Raw genomic sequence first — 21,181 nt, forward strand, 5'->3', positions numbered from 1 at the left:
CTTCAGCTTGTGGGGCCATTCCCTAATTACACACATACACACGCACACATACTTCATCACAGACCTGGTTCATCTTCAGTCCATGTTGTACTAAGAGCCATCCAAACCATGCCAGTCACATAGAGACATTATGGTAACCCACAGTCGTCCACACCTCCCTACTGCCTACACCACAGGGCTAAAACACAGGCAGAGCATAAAACAAAATTAACAAAACACTTCACCCATACTGGGTATAAACTAATTAGCAACACATAATAATTTTATGAGCATGAAGTACGAGTAGTTTCAAAGCTATTCATGGTTAGGGTCCTGCTCTAGGAACTCAGAGTGCTTCTCCATGTCAAGGAGGTGAAATTATGCAGGCTGATGTTTCTGCTGGTCACATCAATGTTTAACACCTGTTGGGAACCAAAGAAAAAGTATCGGGCATCTGGTGATTGAAGTTTCCTGCACTCAAACAAATCAGATACAACCCAATGGTCCACATAACAGTCTTGACACTTTCGCAAGTCATTACCTAGCTTCCAGAGTACCCTCAGATTTTTCAGGTGAGAAGGGAGTTTCTCAACCCCTTAGAGTACAAAAAGCATTCAGAGATAGGGAAAAGACGACAGGACCCTAAATAACGAAACAGGCAACGACTGCAGAGAATCGACGGCACAGACAAATTGGAGAAAATGTCCTCATTTCCACCCCTCCCCTTATTTCCTGCTTCTCCTATCCCCTCGTAGTGCCTTGATGATTGCATAGTGAGAGTCTGACAGCTCAGGTCTTTCTCCCATAAAGTTTCACCACGTGCACTAGCTGGCTCGGGTATCTGCAACAAAATTGGGCGGAGCCTTTATGAGCTCTTTGGAGAGCTGGGGAAGTTGGTTGACAAGAAAACCGCAAACATGAGAAAATGAAAACTACGAAGCTGAAGGAAAACTTTTGTTTCAGGCCTTGTGATCAGGAAGGATCCTGAAAGAAAAATAGTTCAGGAAAAAGGAAGAGGTAAGCATACGAGGAAAGGCCCACTTACCATGAGGGCAGGTGTTGGAAGCATCAGTCCCAAGGTGCAGATCTTTTGCACATTTAACATTCATCTAATCAGACTGTGTCTTGCAGTCAACAGCCCTGGAACGACTGTGGACCGAGCAGCACTCCTGACAATGTTTGTGCCTGTGTGAACTCCACTGCTGTTACTGGTGTTATGAATGGATGGACTGCAACCACTTGAGAATTATTTCAGAAAGGAGTATAAATCCTGGTTGATAGTAAAATCAAGAAAATGCTCCAATGGAAACTTGTATAAAGCATATTAGTGGCTTTGGAGAAAATCCCATAGACAGAAGTGAAAGAATTTTTATGAAATGATGTATCAGCAATGCCTCTGAGGGTACAGAGGAAATACCTTAACCAGTTCATACCATATAGATTTTCTTTTAATTTATAATAATAAAATTAAAAAAACAATTTAAAGTACTTCCATAGAAATTTGAATAATAAGAGAAAAATTCATGATACAAATTGGTCAAGGTATTTCTAACATTTTTTCACATTCAGAGTTTACCTCTTCTAATTTACTTTGATGTGGATTTATCAACGTCCATGGATCTCCCCCAATATTTTCCTCTGCAGTATCACTAACAAATTTAAATGATAAAAGTCTGTTTAAAGAAATTTTGTAAAACTTTCTATATTTTTTAGATAGACGTTTTAAGGGACAGAAAAGCACTGCATCATAATTTGTAATCCTTTTTTTTTTTTCTTTCTCTGTGGCTTATGAAATAATGGAGCAACTTTTCACTGATGGTGTCTTTTAGCTGATGAAAGAGGGCAGTTCATGCTGTTTGGGAAGAAGATCTCTGAGGCAGAGGTAAAGGCAAAGTGGTACACAGGTTTGCAGACAAGAAGACATTCACGACAAGGATCCAGACCATTCATTCCAAACAATGGCCCATCAGAAAGCCTCCCTTCACCTCCCTGCTGTCCACCCTGACACACTGAACCCACAGGGGCTCCAGAAGGGCTTGCAGGAGAGCGTGTCACTTGGAAGGAAAGCAGGCAGGGACGGCACCAGGGTCTCAGGGCTGGAAAACGCCATTTGGACTTTTCACCGATCACAAACCTGTGTTGTAGAGTCATAGGTGAAGCTGGGGGTCACAACCACGCCGCTCACAGAAATGCTGACACTGGAAATGGAATCGCTGCCCACTCCCCAGATTTCAATGTAGCCCAGTTTCAAAGGGTTTGTATCGCTGATGTATTTGTTGAAAATTACATGGCTCTGCATCGTATTCTGTCAGTTGGAGATAAAAGAAACCACCAGGGGGAAACAATTGTGTGATTTTAGGCACAAATCTAGATCATGAAGTAAGATGGCTTTAGAGTCACCACCTTGTGTCCTTGGATAGTGAGACCATGATTTCAGCATTCTCTCCCCCATTGCCGACTACCATCCAACTGTGCATTGTTTAAGCAGCAACAGGGTCTCCAGAATCACTCTGACTCTAAGGAGGCAAAGAACTTCAGCTCTCAGGAACCTTATATTCTACATGAGGAGAAGTCACAAAATGTGCAGACCGTTCCAAGGCATCTTAAGAATGAGGGCTGGATAACATAGAAATAGTCTGTCCATGTGTGCTTTGGTGAACTGGAATAAGTTACTGATGAAATACAAATGAATTTAATCACAGAAAGCTTCCTGGGAGCACATTATATCTCTATCAGAAGTCTAGAGGAGGGGAAGGATGCAAATCAGCAAGATGAACAGTGAAGGAATTCTAGCAGGTAATTTACGCCCTATGGCTTCCAGCATCCTACGAAGCCAGAACTCCATTCTCCCTTCACAGTATCAGTCATATACTCACCTGGCTGACAGAAAAGTTGGCCAGGTAATAGTGTCCTTTTTCATAGGTATCTGCAAACAGACAACAAAGCAAGCATGATACGGAGCTATGCTCTAGAGTTCTCATTGCTTCCTTGGCTGAGGAAGTAGGGATGATTTTTGTTTGTTACTTTATTTCTCTGCTTCACAGAGTTCCACATTGTGAGAGGAGTCAGTTTATACAAATGTTTGAAATGGGCGTATACAGATGCCTCTGAAGAACAGCGTCACCTCCTATGATGCAGTTTTCTGACACTGCTCTTAATCCACTCCTCCTTCTCACAGTCTCCTGCCCCCAACGTCTCAGAATGTCCAGATTCCTTCTGCTAGAGCCACACATAGACGCACACACATGCACGTACGCCCACATCATGAACAGCAAGATGGGTGTCTTGGCCAGCTTATCTTGAGAGGTATTAGGAAATTTTTTAAATGCAGTCTCCCAGGAAGGAACTTCTTTGTTCCTTCGCCTTAATTTGTGCCACAGGCCCAGGGAGAATCGGAAGCTCAGCACACCCAGTAAAGGTGGAGCAGCAGGGCCCTGTTACCGGCGCCGTCCCCCTGCGCCCAACCTGTGTGGCTTTCTCACTCTTCCCCGTGTGCCTGCCTCTTTCTAAGTTGCTACCACTGAACCAGAGGGCTGTCCTCTAGAGCTGTGCTGTCCAAGACGGTAGCCACGAGCCAAATGGAACTATTTAAATTTAAATTACAAATTAAATCAACTTTAAAATCCAGTTTCTCACATGCACTGGTCACATTTCAAGTGCTCAATAGCCACCGAGGCCTAACTGCTACCAGATGGGACAACACGGATGGAGAACATTTCCATCACTGCAGAAAGTTCTACTGGACATCACTGGTCTAGAAATGACTAACGGTACTTGAGACATCCTCCTGGGAGTTTACTAATTCCTGTTAACTCCTGATGGTACATTCCCCCAAGTAAATAGCACAGCTGAGCAGGCACTGCCCCTCTTACAGCTCAGTTGATCACAAAGAACCTTTGGATTAGGACAGCTGGATAAGGGTGAGAGACTCAGAGTTCAGCTTCATATACGTGAGGCATAAGGATCCTGTATAATATGTATTATACATTTTAAAGTAATAAATGGCTATATTAAAAAATATAAAATTGTCTTAACACAGAAAAGGAAATAGCAGCCCTAGAAGATATCCAGGAACCTAGCCAGGGGTATTGACACGAAGGAATCCGAGGCAGCCCTTACTCACCGATGCTTTGTCCGTCATCCCAGAATAGACAACCTTCGGCCGTACCCTGATCATCCAGGGCGACCTTGAAGCCTAGGAACTTCTGACGGCTGCAGTGAGGGAGGAGAGGGGCATTAGCTAAAGACAAAGCCACAGTCACAAACCAAGGGTTTTCATACAAACGAAAGGAAGTGTTTCCTGGTATAAATTAAAGCCTGGGTACTAGGATTCAAGAAACTTGTGATTCAGTTCTCCTTCTGTCTTGAGAGCTACGTGACTTCATATCAGGAATGAATGAGTCAATCACTCAAGGGGACTTTTCCTTTAAGGCTCTACAAGCCTACAGGAGCCCCACGGGCTCTACAAAAAACCACACGCAAGCTCACTGGCCTCCTTCCTTTCCCCACTGTCAGGAAAATCTGGGTGTTTCAATCTTTCATCAGCAAATTCTTAAACAGGTCTAGAGAGTTTTGTTTGCATACATCCTGGGTTCTTCACTTTCCAGCTGACTTTTTGTGATCACATGAGTAGGACTCCAAGAATTTGAGTTTGACATCAGACAGGCATGGATTTTAGTCCCTGCTCACCTACTTACTATGTGACTCTGAGTTAATCACTTAGCCTCCTGAAGCCCCTCTTTGCTCATCTGCAAAGTGGGGATGATAACAGTACTTACACCATAGTGATTTTTTTTCTTTTGTTAAGAAAAATTAGATAATCTGCAAATAGATCTCTCCATATTAGCACAGTTCTAGGCACAGAGCAAACATTCACCTGATGTCACCTGTCATTATTTATTATAAAGACTTAGGTCTAGAAGTTTTAAATCTTATACATAAGGAACCTCTGCCTCAGGCATCAGTTGCAGTATGGCTTACACAGTTTTCCAGCAAAAGTTTTGCTTTTTTTTTTTTTTAAGCAAAGAGTGGATTAGGATCCAGATAGTCTTCTAAAACCAGCACGAATCATGGTTGCTCCTGTTTCACCTTCATCTCAAATGTCACTCATCAGACCTGTCACCTCCCCCACTTCGATCTAAAATAGTCATTAATAACTGTTTCAAGAGCATAGACTCTGAAAAAGGCTAAAACACAAACAAGCAGACAAATAAATATGTTTAGCAGAAGATCTTTGGGATGTAGCTTGCAAACCAGTGGGCTTCACCAGGATCTGAGCTAACTGGCATGTAAGGAGAAATCTGACCCCATCATTCACCTTAAGTGGGTGTTCTGCGCAGGCTCTTGCCAGGGCAGGATGTAGCCCCCACGGACATGAAGATTAATGTGGTCGAGAGGGGCTGGCAAGGACTTCCACTCTCCCCGGGCTTTAATGTCCACACCCTGCGGGTCAGAAGAAGGTAAGAGATGATGGAGAGAACACATCTCCCCGAACAACACATCGATGAGACATCTTGTCCACCCTCTGAGCCTGCTGCCTGTTCAGGACCCTGTTACCACACTTCTCCACGCTGTGTGGCATCTTGTGTTGCTGCCATGACATCATGTCAGGACCCCTTGTCTTCTGGGGCCTCTACCATACATACCACATGGGATCCTAGCTGCCTCTCCCCCTACCCTCACTCCACATCCTGTTTCTGCATCAAGAAGCACCACTCAAGGAGGTTGAGCGATCCTTTTTTCTTTCTTGTTGGCTCCTGATTCACTCCCCACAAAGGCACTTCCAGACCTTCTCTTTGGCTTTGCCTCTGCTCAGCCTCCATCTCCCTCCACTGCCCCACTCCCCACCCTAACTTCATTAACACCTTGGACTCAGACTTGACTGAAATCATTAAAGTGAACTGATTTACTTCACAAGTCCTTCTCTTTAACTCACTCTGCCTTCCTTTATGTTTCACATCTTTATCCCACCTCACGTGTGACGGGAAAAGTGTCTCTCACCCCCAGCTCAAACCTCAATTCCTAAGAAACTGCCCTTCCATAGGTTCTCAACCTGGAGAAGGCTTTCTGACTTCAGCACTAGGGACATTTCAGGCTGGAGAACTCTTTGTTGTAGGGACTGCCCTGTGCCTTTTGGCTGTTGACCAGTGTCTATCCACTAGATGCCAGCAGCATCTCCCCTACCTCCCACCACACTGTGCACTGTGCCAACCAGACATGTCTCTAGACATTGCCAGACGTCCGCTGGTAGGCAAATCCCCCCAATTTGAGAATTGCTCCTTTAAAGGTAAGGAGCAAAGCTACCATAACGTTTCTTCACTTTTGTTCCTTGATTTTCATTTCATACAGACTCAACTTGTACAAAACTAGGGGTAGGTGGTAGAAGGGACTGACCCTTCACTGATGGTGACTGACACCACATTCCCCGGGGGGAACTCTGCTTCATGGTCCTAACTCAGGACTACAAAGTTTAGAGGACTTACTAAAAATTCCAGCCCTATGTCTCTGGACCTTTTTCTTACCGATGTCATGAGGAAGCTGAATTATATGCTCTCTAATGACATTTCACTCCAACACCTTATGAATCCTGGACTTTTCCTCCACTGATTGTCCTACATACAAGTGAAACCTGACACACATAAAACCATTAAAGTTGCCTTCCTACCAAATTCTTTATTTCTCTCAATGTTTTTTTTTCATTCTCCTATTCATTATGGCTAAACATGATATGATACCTTCTCATGAGTTCATTTCCAGCCCCTCATGAGTCACAAGCTGATTAACTTTCCTTTAAATAGTTTCTGACTGAGCTAGCTAACAAATTCCTATTAAGATATCCACAAAGACATGATCATGAGATAAAACGTAAAAGCAGAACGATTGAAATAGGAAAAGACAACCTATGGAGAGTATGCTCAGCATACACAGCAAGCACGAGGTCCGGGGTTTGATCCCCAGCACCTCCACTACAAACAAGTAAGTAAATAAATAAACCCTAATTACTTCCTTTCCAAAACAAAGGGGAAAAAAAAGAAAGACAACCTAACGTGACTGTCCAAGGGAGTTTTCATCAGCTGCACAGTCACTGATTACGACCAAGAAGCACTGTTATCTTTTTGCTCTATTTCCAGTTCTCCGCTTCGCTCTCCTCAGGAAAAGCAGAAGAGCCTGGTTACAGGGAGAGGAAACACTACCCTTGCTTCTTCCTCAAGAATCAAACTCTGACTTGTCTGGACCCTGCAACAGAACACTGCCGTGACGCTTCTGTGAAAGAGCCTGTTTTCCCAACTGAGTCTCGGGGGCTGGGACCAGCCGGGGACAAAGTGCTATGACAGAGAGGATGCGGTCCCTTCGTATTCCTCGGAGCACTCGCCTTGCCCCGGCTCACGAGGGCGGGGCCTTACACCTGGGTGTGCGTTTTCCACCCAGCCTGGGGCCTGCTTACCTTAGGAAATTACATTGACCAACTCTTCTTTGAATATCTATGCTATAAAAGAACATATTTAATAAAAAAAAAAAAAAACAGAGCAAAAGGCCCCTAATATTTAGGAACTTCCAGCCTAACAAGGGGGATATAAACAAAAACCATCATTTCCAGCATAATTTCAAGTGTGTTCCAGTGTCTGACATTTACGCCACCGTGAAGAGTGGTGGTACAAGGAAGGGTTAAAAACGAACACACAAAGAAGATCCAGGAAAAGCCAGGCACTGCAGGAGCCGCTTCGATGCATTTCACAACACTTCTGTGAGGAAGGTGGGCTTCCCACACTCGGAGGTGAAAACACAGAGGCTCCAAGGTTAGAAGTGACCCGTCCAAGATCACAGGGCGAGGGTTACAGGGCCAGAACTGGACCTGAGGTTTGTCAGATTCTAAAGTCTGTGCGTGCTACCATTTCCCCAGGTTGTACATAAACAATCAGGAAAACTCACCGTGTAGTAATCATACCAGCGGGCTCTGGGGAAGTATGCAGTGACGTCTGCGGCACCCTAAAAGCCAACAGAAAACAAGGCAGGCGAGTAGGCGAGGCAATCTGGGCCCAGTAACCAATTTGCACAGTAAAGAGATCAAAACAATAGTGATGGCTTTGGACCCACTGCCTGCCTCCCTTCCCCTCTCTCTCTCTCTCTCCGCTTCTCCCCACTACCAGCCCTCACCCCATCAGCAGTGTTGGGGAAGGCTTCCCTCCCTGCCCTCTTCTCCAACTGGGAAGATCTGCCTAGCCAAAAATTGTGGCTTCTGTAAAACCCTTTGGAATCTGGGACTCTGGGGGAGGAAAAATCACCATTTGTTTGTAGACTTACCCCATTCCCTCTCTAAAAAGACAAACTGAGGTTGCACCTGGGGCAGAAAACCATTTTGTAGGTTTATGGAGCCAATACCTGAGAAATCACGATTAGTGCAATAACTTGGGGTGGACCCAATCACCTGATATTTTAATCAGACTCCTAATCATGGGAAAGGAAGTGAAGAAATGGCTGCCTGAGGACCTCTTACAGAAGGGAAGGGCTTGTCAGCAGCAACCAGATTAGACACATTGCTACAGACAATCCTTCTGCAAAGTTTTGTTTTAATGGTAATAGAGGATTGAAAGGCTTTCCTTATAGTACTGCCCTCACCCGACTCATTCATACGCCTATTTCAGGGAGTGAAGAAATGATTGTATCTGCAAATATATCATAGGATTTTTTTCCTTCTTGATTATCCAATGAATCAGAATCTGTTATGCTGATTATCAAGATGAGAGAGTTGAGGCCCAGACTACCTAAGTGACGGCCGTCAGCTCAGAGGGAGAGCAAGAGACAGAGGCAGGATAAGAAATCACATCTCAGGACCCCTCAGACCAGGCCTCTTCTCCTTGACTATTCACCCGCCTCACAGCTGGGACCCTCTAGTCATCAGAGGCCGCCATACTCACAGGCTGCAGGACAGGGCTGACCAGGAAGGCTGGGCCCAGCAGGAACTGACCGTCTACATCCCAGGTCACCCGGTCTGCCACAAACCTGGAGAGGCAAAGCAAGGTACCACAGTGGGGACCCCAACAGGACCCCAGGTCAAGACCTAGAAGAAACTGCTCAAGCTCAGACCCAAGTTGGAGGTTCAGCTGCACGCTGTGCCACCCTTTACTCTCTCCCTAGGTCTACCTGAACCAGATCCACACTCACTTTCTACACATCATGCTCTTCAAACCCACGGAACGGTGGGATTCAGACATACTCTCATCTATCAGCAGCTCCGTGTTTCTTAACCACAGCACATTTTAATGCAAGAGTGGCCTTCGTGCCTCAGATATCCCCCTGGAATGCCTTCTTTTTTGACCTGAGCTATTACAGAAGATAGGTAGGTCTTTACATGCCCAAACTAGAAAGAACTTATTCTGGGCTGTATTGTATATCATTCTGAAATTTAAAAAAAATCAGTAGCCTTTTGTCAAAGAGCTAAAGTGTGACTGCCAGCATGCTAAAAGGAATCATAACGTACAGTCCATACCTACAGAGCTTTCGGCAAAGGCAAGCATGCCTTTAACCTAATTTGGAAGAATTACTTTCTTCAACTTCCCCCACACAGAATGGAATTACCCCTCAGTCACTGGGATCCCAGCTAGACACTCACTCATGGAGAAGAGGCCGCACGACGGTGCTGCCCTCCACGTGGGCCACGTGCATCAGGGTGTAGAGATAAGGCAACAGGGTGTATCTGGTCCGCAGGACGCTTCTGGACAGAGTCACAAAGGTAGCATTCCAGGACACAGGGTCTTGCCTCTAAGGAGAAAATAAGAGCGTTCAGGGCTCACCTTAGGGGGTCCAGGGGACTTGGGAGGAGGTCACATTCACTCCAAATGAAGATCACACATAGCCAAACCAACGATGACCACAGATGAGATTCAGAAAATATTTCTAGTAGACCGAAAGGAGCCACAGAAACTTCCCCAGAACAGGTGAAAAAATTCCCCATAAGACATTCTGGGGAGGGGGGGATATATCTGGTACAATGCCCAAACCAAAAGAATAATCTAAAGAACACTGGGCGTGGGAAACGTGAGGATTTTTTCATGTACCTGTTGGCTATTTGTATATCTTCTTTGGAAAAATGTCTATCAGTTTCTCTGCCCATGTTTAAATCAGATTGTTTGTTTTTGTGCTATTGAGTTGTATGAATGCCTTATATTCCTTTGGATATTAACTCTTAATCAGTATATGGTTTATAAATATTTTCTCCCATTTTGCAGGCTGTCTTTTCATTTTTAGTGTGATATAGTCCCACTTATTTAATTTTGCTTTTGTTGTTTGTGCTTTTGGTGTCATATTCAAAAAAAAAATAAGGAATACTATTCAGCCATGAGAAAGAAGGGAATCCTGCCATCGGCAACAACAGGGATGATTTTGATGGCAATATGCTAAATGAAGCACGTCAGACAGAGAAAGACAGTTACTGTGTGATATCACTTACATGTGGAATCTAAAAAAATTTAACTGACAGGAACAGAGAATAAAATGTTGGTTATCAGAGGCTGGGAGGTGAGGGACGTGAGCAGATGTTGTCAAAGAGTAAAAACTTCTTGTTATAAATTAAATATGTTCTGGTGATCTAATATATAGCATGGTGTCTGTAGTTTATAAACTTGAAAGTTGCTAAGGGTGTAGATATTAAATGTTCTCACCACAGAAAAAGGAATGGTAATGATGTGAGGTGATGGAGGTGTTAACTGACCCCACCGTGGTAGTCATTTTGCAATATACAAGTATAGCAAGTTAAAAAGGAGAAACATGAGGGTTTAATGGTTTTGAAGGTGTCCTTGGGGAATACAGACTACGTTACTTGTCATTCAGAATTTTCCTGGTGACACAAAACTTTTGAGCTCTGAGCTCAATGCCCTACCCTGGTCCCAATGGTGTTATGGTTCCTCGAATAGGGGTAGAAGGCCCCCAGCTGCATCCAGCGAGCACACATTTCATATTCGGCATCTTGAAAGAACCCGCAAATATCTGCTCCTGTCTGAAACAAAAGACAGAACGCAACGGGCCTGTTGATGATTTCTGAAAGATGCCATCGTCTGCTTGGTGATCAGGGGTGATCAAAAGGGCACTCACATAGGGTATGCCAAAGAGGCTGAACTCCATCATGCCTGCAAGGAGAACCACAGCTGTGTCAGCCAAGGCACTCGTGACCTGCCTCCCCTTCCCTCCTGGGAGAATCCTTTATCGAGGATCCCACTCCTTCCCCCGCCAGCAGCCCACACACCAATGATAGATTTCCTCAGCTGGTCCCACGCGGCCGTGTTGTCTCCCAGCCAGTGTCCTCCCCAGCGGCCAGAAGAGGGGAAAGTGGAGCGAGTGACGACAATGCCTCGCTCTCCCGTCACCTCCTGCACAGCTCTGGTTGGGAGGGAACAAAGAGGTGATGGAGGGCAGAGCAGGAGAGGAAAGGCCATAGAGTTTCTCCTCCCAGAGCCCCTGAGCCTAGCCAGGTGACAACACATTTCCTGTGTCAAGAAGGGAACATGGGACTCTGAGCTGTAATGAGGTCCCCACTGACTGACTCCAGATGATGGAGATGATACCAAAAGTTGTGTCTTTACACAGTGTCTTACAATGTTTCATCAAAGAAAAACTTCACAATGTAAAAACCTCACTGCGTCACCTAAAATGATAAGTAATAACTTCCATTAAGAAAAGAGGGAGTGGGTAATAGCTCTGGTAGAGCGCATGCTTAGTGTGCATGAGGTCCTGGGTTCTATCCCCAGCACTTCTACTAAAAAGAAAAGTAATCACTAAATCCTGCTATTTATTTACTCAACATTTAGTTTTACATATTTGGGAAAGGAGAAAGTAAATTCCTTTACGAGGCTTTCTTTAGGATAATTCTTGTTAATCATTGACTGAGCACAAAAAATGGGACAGTGCAAATTCAGTAGAATACCAGCTGGCTATTCAACAAGAATGACCAGAAAAAAAAAAAACCCCAGTAGAGATGAGTCACTTTTGAAATACGGGAAAGAGCTATCCAGTCCTCTGTGTTTCCTTATCGTAAGTAAAGCTATCACAGCATCGTGTGCCCTGTGTGATGACTGTCCGAGCCTCCGTGAGTCTACCCTCCACTAGGATCCTTAGTCTCTCACGGGCAGGACCGTGCTTTACTTACAGCTGTCCTCCTAGCTATGATCACAGGGTCTGGCTCCGCGCTCATGAGTGTTTAATAAATAAGAATTGCTTTAAAGTTATAATTAAAATCTGAGCCCTTGGAAGAGGGGATGAAAGGCCGAGCAGGGTAGCTTCATCAGCCACTGGCTGTCCCTGGAGGTTGTCAGGACAGAAGGGAGGTGACGACTCACTCGTACGTGGGTCTGGTCTGGGCCCAGCCGTACAGGCTGTGCACGTCGTAGTGCCGCACCGGGGAGCCGTCAGGCAGGATCTGCTGGCTCTCCATGCACAGGGTCTTGCTGCTCAGGCCCTTGTCCCTGGACTCCAAATCTGAAGAAAAAAACCTAGTGATGTGGGAGCTCCCTTCCCACCCTGTGTATCTCTGATCTCTCTTCAAAAGATTAGACTCTGGATCTTAAGGGTGACTTGACCCCTGCATGAGGTCAAGTTGACCTCTCCTTCCCCGGGGCATGGAAATAGGCTCGTCTCTGAGCTCCCAAGGCACCCGCAGGTCTTTTCAACATCAAGTGCCCCAGAGGGTACCCAGGAGAAAGCAGGAGGAAGAACTCACAGTTGCCAAACACTTACCACGTGACAGGCTCCAACCTAGGCTTTTAACATGTACATTATTCTATGTAATGCTTATCCTCATTCTGTGAAAGTGATATCATTATTCTCCTTTTACAGTTAAAAAAAAAAACCAAGTTGGAAACACCAATTATCTGCTGAAGGTCACACAACTCAGAGACGATAATTTCTGGAGCCAAGATGTGAACACAAGCATAGCACCAAAGTCCACTGACTCCATGACCAGGGGAGGCCGTTACTTTCCACCCACTCGGTGGCACAGCAAATTTCTGGGGAGGAATTAACATGAGCCTGAAGAACTTAAAAACTTAGCTGCAGAATCCTTTGGAGACATCACCAATGTTAAGTGTTTTCTGAAAAGAATTCAAGAAATTCACCCAAAGGGGCCGAAAACTTGTATATACCCAATTGGGGAAAGTTCTTGAATGGTGTTTGTCTCTGTCCCCCACAAAAAACCAGAGCATCAGTAAGGATGTCCCTGAGCATCAGGACAAACCCCTGGCTGCTGGGCTCCGGCGGGGCCCACGCCTTGTAGCCACGGCGCTGCCAGCGGAGGAGGCCCAGGGTCCTTACGCGGCATGTAGGGTGGGTGGTTCAGAGTGGCGTTCTTGCAGCCTGGGGGAACCGCCCCATTCACAAAGCTGGCCGGCTCATTCATGTCCTAGAAATGTCAGACACAGATAGTTCTTACTGTGTAAAATTATTACTGTCCCATCAACTCATAGATAAATTGGTCACCATCCAGTAATCCCACAGACACCAGCCCAGGGAGATTCATCAAGTCCAGCTGAGAACTGACTGAAAAGATCAATTAAGCCCTTCTGAATGACTGGCTAGAGGATTTGAAAAAATTCTCACTCAGGGTGTGAGGCAGGCTCAGTTCCAAAGACTTTCTGGAAATCACCTTGGAATTTTACAGTAAGAACTTGAGACAAGGTACAAGGTCTGGGGAGGGTCTGACTGTTCCACTCCTGATTGGAGGAAATGCAGTCTGACACGTCCAAAGTCCTTCCTGGATGATTCTAATCCCTTCTGATTAAAGGTCACTGATACATAAGCATAGACACCCCAGGACAGAAGCACACCCATCCACGTGTACACCGACACCAACACACACACTTACAATCCACATGCCATCAAACTTCAAGCTCGTCTCTGGATTCCGTGGATTGGTGTAGAGTTCTCTCAACTCCCTCTTCCACCACGTGATAGTTGAATTACGGAGAAAGTCCGGGAAGGCCACATAAGCTCGGTATAGCTGGAAAAATTAAATATTATTTATTTGTCCCAAACAAATATGTTAGGCAGAAAAGAGGCATCTCCTGAAAGCTTAATCTCATGCAAAGCCTTGTACTACGTGGCGATAGTCAATCCAAATGGAGTGTAAGTAATGTTCTTGACTTATGCAAAATACAATGAGGGTAAAGAAAAGAAATGAGCACAAATTGTCACTTGGAAAACGTCCATGGACTGTTTTCCTTTTTGTAGCAACGTGAATGGTAGCCATCAACACACTGAATCCACTTTTTCACCTGTTAGATACCCACCACTCCTCAACCTCTGCCCGGCAATTTCTAAGCACTCCTCAGAGACAAAGCACAAGCCAGGGAGACTGCAGCCTGAGAGGGGCAGGCATCAGATGCGATGTCAACAGGTTGGAAAGGACTTTGTATTCCCCCACAGGGCTTAGCTTAGAACCTAAGATAAATGCGCAGAGCATAATTGTGAATTCACGTCACTCAGCAACAGCACATAGTCGTCAATTTCTACACAGCCTATGTCGCCTGTTATGGGACTTTACGGTCCTTTGTACGTCTCAGTAAACAGGTTCCTCTATGTCCATCAGCGCATTTTAAGAGTTAAAAGGCTAAATAATGCCAGTGACAAGGGTGCGAGGAGGGAACAACAGAAAGAGGGCTTGGTCGAGGGAATCCCCAGTTCCAGACACAATACATAAGAGGTAAGTGGAAACCCGTATGTCTAGATAAAAAGCCAAAAGGGACACAAAGCAAAAACAGAAATGGATCAGTGCACAGGGATCCAGCTCACAGAGAATTTAGAGGGTAGTAAACCACATCACTGAGCATCTCGGGAACGGGGGGCATGCCAAGGATGCCTTTTTGTTGGAAAATGTAGGTAGAAACATGGAACCAGCAAAATAGAACCTTTCACCAGAAACAGAGAGCTCCGGCTCAGGCAAGGTCAGAAACATGGTGCAGAGGAGGGAAATGGAGGACTAGAATAACCAGGGTCAACACAACCACGTCGGAGTAATAACTGAATCCCAAAGGAGATCCAAGTGGGAAACTTGATAAACGTTGGTTTATTAACCTCACTACGAGGTGCTCTGACTCGCATCCATGAAATAAAAAGTGTTCCGCTGTCCTCCAAGGTTCTGGCTCTGCCTCGCTCCTGTCCGTATTCTATTCTTGTCTTACTGCTTCTGCCCTCACTTTCCCTGGTCCTCAACTCGTGACGTGCCCACCTACATGTCTGGCCCCAGGATTACTTGTCACAATCCATCGTGTGTTACCAAAATGCAATTCCTAGACTCCACCCCAGACCTAATGCATTAAACCTCTGAGCTTCAGATCCAGAAATCTGCTTTTCACAGGCTTCCTGTTCTTGGCTGGTTGGCTGGTTGGTTGGTGTTACACTCCCCTCACCCAGGCCTGGGCATCAGTAGCCTCATGCCCACCAACCTCATTAACTGAGCCTTATAAACATAACTAGTTATAATTATCCTCTCTACTGAGAATGTCTTATGTGCTACCTAATAGACACTGCAACCCCCTAGAGAACCTCCTATTTCTCATCAGAGGCACAACGGGCATTTGGGGCAGGAGAATGCTTGGTGGAAAATTCCCTGCAATCAGAACGACGTGCATCCCTGGTCACTGCCCACTAGATGTCACGCAGTGCTCCTTGTGATGATTAAAACTGCCCCACAGAATCCAGATGCCCTCAAGGTGGCAGTATTGCCTCTAGTGGCTGATGTACTGTGGGGCTCATACAGTAGGAGCCAACCTCTTGATTGCTGAAGTGGTCCTTCCCCAGCATAATGATTTAAAAGTCATGGTTCTGGCATAAAAACAGACACGCAGACAGAACAGAAAGCCCAGAAATAAGCCTACACATATACAGTCAATTAATCTTTGAGAAGGGTGCCAAAAACACAAGAAGAGAAAGGACAGTCTTCTGTAAGCCGTGTTAGAAAACCTGGATATCCCCATGCAGAAGAATGAAACTGGACTCCTATCTTACAATGCTCACAAAAATAACTCGAAATGAATTAAAGGCTTAAATGTAAGACCTGAAACCATAAAACTCCTAGAAGAAAACACAGGAAAAAAGCTCCTTGACATCGGTCTTGGTGACGAGTCTTTTGAATTTGCTACCAGAAGCACAAGCAACGAAAGCAAAAACACACAACTGGGACCACATCAAACTGAAGGGCTTCTCCGCAGTAAAAGAAACACATCAACAAAATGCAAAGGCAACCTGTGAAATGGGAGAAAATATTTGCAAATCAAATACCTGATGGGAGTTAATATCCAAAATAAATTAAGAAACTTACACAACTCAACAGCAGAGCAACGAAGGGTTTTAAAAATGGAAAAGGTCCTGAATAGACATATTACCAAAGAAGACACACAAATGGCCAACAGGTTCATGAAAAGGTATTCAGCGCCGCTAGTCATCAGGGAAAGGCAAGTCAAAACCACAGCGAGATGTCATCTCACACTTGTTAGGATAGCTTTTATGAAAAAGACAAGAGACAACAGGTGTTGGTAAGGACATGGAGAAAAGGAAACCCTTGCACACTGTTGGTGGGAATGCAAATTGGTAAAGCCATTATGGAAAACAGTATGGAGTTTCCTCAAAAACTAAAAATAGAACTACCATATGATCCAGAAGTCCCACTTCTGGATATATATCCTGAAGGAAACAAAATTAATACCCTGAAGAGATATCTGCACACCCATGTTCATTGCAGCCTTACTCACAATAGCCAAAACGTGGAAACAACCTAAGCGTCTGTCCACAGATGAATGAATAAAGAACATGTGGTGTGTATACATACAATAGAATATTAATCAGCCATGAGAATTAAGGAAATTCTGCCATTTGCAACAACATGGATAAACCTAAGTGAAATAAGCCAGAGAAAGAAAAATACTATATAATCTCACTCATGCATGGAATCTATACAAACAAACAAAAAATAGTTGAACTCATAGAAACAGACAGTAGAAGGGTGGTTACCACAGGATGGGGGAAATGGGGAGGTGCTGGTCAAAGGTTGCAAGCCTTCGTTTGTAAGATGAACAAGTTTCTGGGATCTAATGTACAGCATGGTGACTATAGTTAATAATACTATATGTGTACTTAAAGGTTTACTGCTAAGACAATAGATTATAAGCATTCTTACCATATATATACACAAATGGTAACTACTTGAGCCTATGGACGCATTAATTAACCTGATTCTGGTCATTATTTCATGATATATATGTATATCAAATTATCACATTGTATACTTTAAAGATACACAATTTTACTTGTCAATTATTATTTCCCCAAGTTACGCTTGGGGAAAATATGAAAATAAGTAAATAAAACTCAAGGAGCCATGGCCCTGAACTTCTTTTGCAGATTCCTGTGTCCATGTGGTCTGCCTAGACCACCAAACTTCAAGGGATCTTCGGTGAGGAGCAACAGAGACAACAGGAAGCTAGGTCCTCTCCCTTGGAGTCTTATCTGAGATCTATTACAAATAAGAATCTGTCCCCAGCAGAGAGCAAGGTTTAAATATGGCTGGAAATTGGGAGATACGAGCAAAGTTGAGAAACCCAAGAAGGATGGCAGCAATTTAAAAGAGTGAAGATGGAGGAGCCTGTTCATGAAAAAGAGATGTACAGAGAAAATGACCCAACCACTACAGACACGGGTGGGAGACTGTGTAAAAGGAATACTCAAGACAACAACTGCAAAACCAACAATAAAAACAGTAAATATACTAATTCAGTTAAAAGACAGTGTTTCTCAGAGGTACCATCCAGCGGAAATTTCATGGATGTGTGGAATCTGACAGCCCTGGATTTGCAATCACCACTCTGTCACATAAGTAATTTCAGCCCTCTGGGTCTTAGTTATGCAAAGGATAATAAATGCCTACCTCCCGACTGGAGTAAAATATTACATGTAAAGTGACTGGCACACAGACGGACACACAGGACATGTTCCCTAAGTGAATTCCCCCTCCTCGCCCATGCCCATGAGACAGAGATGTCCAGCATCCTAAGTATGGTTGCACCTTCGGCAACCCTGACTTCCCCCAACATCCACAAAGGGCCCTTTACCTCCAGCTGAGTGTCCCAGTCTAGAGACGAGTTTACAACAACATTAGGAAAATCAGGCCAGACCTGTGAAGAGAAAAATGTTCAAAGCAATGCACTAGATAATTTCTCTTATATAGCATTTTCTAAGAAGCTATAAACCATGTCCCAGAGGTAGTAATACTTTGATTTTCTTGTAGGATCAGCATAGAGAAAAGTGGATCCCACAAGGCAACACACATTCTTTAAAAACTCCTTAACAGTGTTGACAAATACTGATTGAGAAAATGAGAACTTCTGACCTCGGAGTCCAAATGGAAAAGGCAAAAAAACACGTAGAAACACACCGACAGTTACCACCCCCGGGCTGGGGATTAGGGGGTCACGCTCAGAGCGTACCTTTCCCCAGACAATGCTTCCATCGCTTGGGTCTTTGATGAAGACATCTTCCTCCACACCCCGCGTGAAGGCAGGATAGGGCTTTGTCTCGTTGCCAGAGATGGCTGGGTCCTGAAGTTCAAGCACAGGTCAGGAGAGAAAACCAAGGCCAGAGAATGACAAGGACAGGAGAAAGGAGAATTCCTCAGAAGGGAAGGCATCGGCTTCCACCTGAGCTGTAGGGCTTCTGTGAATCTGGGGAGATGCACTTTCCTTATTGAACTTCAATTTCTCCACTCAGAGCAGGGAAGGAAACACAGCATAAAGCTTTCTCCACCAAAGCCCACTCTCTCTTCCCAACAGACTGCACCCGCTCCCGTAGGGACTGACCAGGATGAGGATGACCCGCATCCCGTCAGCCTGGATGCGTGTAATCAGAGCTGGGAGCCCAGCAAATTCGGGGCCGAGGGTGAAGTCCAGCTGCCGCTCCATGTAGTCGATGTCGGCGTACTGCACATCCTGGAGGAGGACAAAGGACACTTGCAAAAGTCCAGGTTCCAGATGGGACAACGCACCACTGACGAATGGTGAATTTCAGGTGTCTTTGTGATTCTTTCAAGTGCCACCTCTCTTGTTTGTTAGGTAATAGGTTCTGAAAAATTCGCCTAATTTCTCATTTTCAGTCATAGAACAGGGAAAAAACTATACTAGCAAAAAACAGGATGATGATGCCTAGTTAGCAGGGCTGTGGAGATAAACGAAAACAGCAGATGAGAAAGTGCTTTGTAAAGGGCCAGTATATGGAGTGACTGTGGTTACCTCCCCGAAGCGGGTGCCCCTGGTATCAGTGGTTCTTGTTCAGAGAAAATAGCATAATGGAAACTAACTGGTACAAATACAACATGGACAGTAAATCTGCTAAAAACAAAACAAACAAAAATATCTATAGTGCTTTGCAATCACCAATCCTGGGGGTTATCAGACACAGCTTTCTTATTTTTTCTTTAAATTTTTAGGGGGGAGGGGAGATGATTAGGCTTGCTTATTTATTTATTAATGGAGGTACTGGGACTGAACCCAGGACCTGGCTCATGCTAAACACGTACTCTACCACTGAGCTGCACCCTCCCCATAGCTTTCTTATTAAGAATAAAATATTGCACACTACACTTTCCAGTAATAGGAACAATTGTAAACAAAGGAAAAATAAGTAGAATAAAATTAAATATGTAAGTGGTTTGTGGGCCCCATGCTTTGATTAGTAGACCCCCCTTGTCTTCAAGTGAAGGCAGAGTTCGTTTCCATATGTATTTCCTCTGGAAACCAGTCCCTGGTTCCTGCATTCAGCCAGGAATTAGCTCAAAGCTGTGGGAACACTGGGCTGCAGCACTGGCAAAGCGCTGGAACTGAGTTTATATCTATACACACTCTGGTCTGCCTGAATTGGGGTCAAATTCTTTTAATTATGCAAAACTACTGTTTGGGTAACCTTTTATTCTTATGGTACCAAAGATGTTTTCGACTAAATGTTGTGAAGTCACGTGAAAGAAACGGAAGTATGATCTTGCAGAAAGAGCCTTGGAGCTGGCCCCATGTCCTCCTCCACCTCCTTTGGCAAATCACTGTGACTCTTCAAGTTAGGCACAATGACCTCCTCACCCCACCTTGTATTACTGTGTAGGAGTGAGGCTGAGTGTGCTATTGCATGAGAAAGTACTTCGTAATTTTATAAAACCCGATAAAAATCAGGCAAACTAATCCAGATATAGAGACAACAAGGTTTGGCTCTGGGGCCAAGTACCCCCAAGACTGACAACGTACATAGGGGATCTGGGCAGCCACCATGTCATCATACAAGCTGGCAATCTCAGAGTCGTTCTGGTATCCATAGCGACACAGCTGAAACCCCAAGGACCAGTAAGGAACCATCACTGGCCGACCAATCAACTAGAAAATAAACAGAATTTAATTCTTAAAAAGGAGAATCTGGATTGAAGTCGTACACGAAGTGATAAGACTGTATTTCCAGTGTCCCCACTTAGATAATCACCAAATTCAAATCCAGACAGAAACTAAGAGGATGCAGAGCCACGGGGATAACTTGGATAAAGCTTCCTGCTAGGCTTAATCGTTTTCCCTGGGAGTTTTTAAAAATATGATTTTTCAATCTGATTTTTTACTCTGATTCCTAGTGGTAGTCCAGCTTACTGGTTAAGAACACAGAATCCAGACGCAAAACACGGGCTACCATATAGGCTCCAATCTCTACTGACTATGTGACTCTAGGCAAAAGTGAAATAACCTCTTATACATCTGCTCTTCACTTGTAAATTGAAAATAATAATGTATTCATTTCAGTGTTTTTGTGAAGACTGAATGAGTGTATAAAGTACTCTGACATGCAGGAAGTAATAGATCAGTGACACATACTAAGTTTTATATCAGTGTTTGTTGCTGCTGACAAAACAACTGTCATGACCACTAGGACCACAATTACCACCACCACCATCACCATCATCATCACTACCACCACCACCATCACCACCACCACCACAATCATCACCACCACCATCACCACCACCACCATCACCATCATCATCACTACCACCATCACCACCACTACCATTACTACCATCGCCACCGTCAACTATCACCAGTGGCACCATGGCTACTTCTACTCTGCAATGTTTTGACAGGCTACAAATTAAATGGTTACTGGGATGTATTTATTGTTCCTTATTCTATAACCTACTCGTCTT

General features: G+C 44.5%; 1 protein-coding gene across 1 annotated transcript in view; it reads right to left on the minus strand.

Annotated features, from left to right (window-relative positions):
* The window catches only part of LOC105063006 (maltase-glucoamylase), a 161,940-nt gene that overhangs the window by 89,134 nt on the left and 51,625 nt on the right, over nucleotides 1-21,181 (minus strand). The window contains exons 31-48 of the mRNA XM_074367873.1: nucleotides 20,244-20,369; nucleotides 18,813-18,941; nucleotides 18,444-18,554; nucleotides 18,069-18,131; nucleotides 13,829-13,963; nucleotides 13,279-13,366; nucleotides 12,309-12,447; nucleotides 11,219-11,352; nucleotides 11,068-11,102; nucleotides 10,856-10,972; nucleotides 9,590-9,738; nucleotides 8,895-8,979; nucleotides 7,909-7,965; nucleotides 5,297-5,421; nucleotides 4,103-4,191; nucleotides 2,856-2,905; nucleotides 2,114-2,284; nucleotides 326-401 (exon numbers count right to left, since the gene is read on the minus strand). Coding sequence (XP_074223974.1) covers nucleotides 326-401; nucleotides 2,114-2,284; nucleotides 2,856-2,905; nucleotides 4,103-4,191; nucleotides 5,297-5,421; nucleotides 7,909-7,965; nucleotides 8,895-8,979; nucleotides 9,590-9,738; nucleotides 10,856-10,972; nucleotides 11,068-11,102; nucleotides 11,219-11,352; nucleotides 12,309-12,447; nucleotides 13,279-13,366; nucleotides 13,829-13,963; nucleotides 18,069-18,131; nucleotides 18,444-18,554; nucleotides 18,813-18,941; nucleotides 20,244-20,369 — 1,879 coding nt within the window. The remainder of the gene's footprint in view (nucleotides 1-325; nucleotides 402-2,113; nucleotides 2,285-2,855; nucleotides 2,906-4,102; nucleotides 4,192-5,296; nucleotides 5,422-7,908; nucleotides 7,966-8,894; nucleotides 8,980-9,589; nucleotides 9,739-10,855; nucleotides 10,973-11,067; nucleotides 11,103-11,218; nucleotides 11,353-12,308; nucleotides 12,448-13,278; nucleotides 13,367-13,828; nucleotides 13,964-18,068; nucleotides 18,132-18,443; nucleotides 18,555-18,812; nucleotides 18,942-20,243; nucleotides 20,370-21,181) is intronic.

The sequence above is a fragment of the Camelus bactrianus genome, chromosome 7 (assembly GCF_048773025.1).
Source record: "Camelus bactrianus isolate YW-2024 breed Bactrian camel chromosome 7, ASM4877302v1, whole genome shotgun sequence".
NCBI classification, from domain to species: Eukaryota; Metazoa; Chordata; class Mammalia; order Artiodactyla; family Camelidae; genus Camelus; species Camelus bactrianus.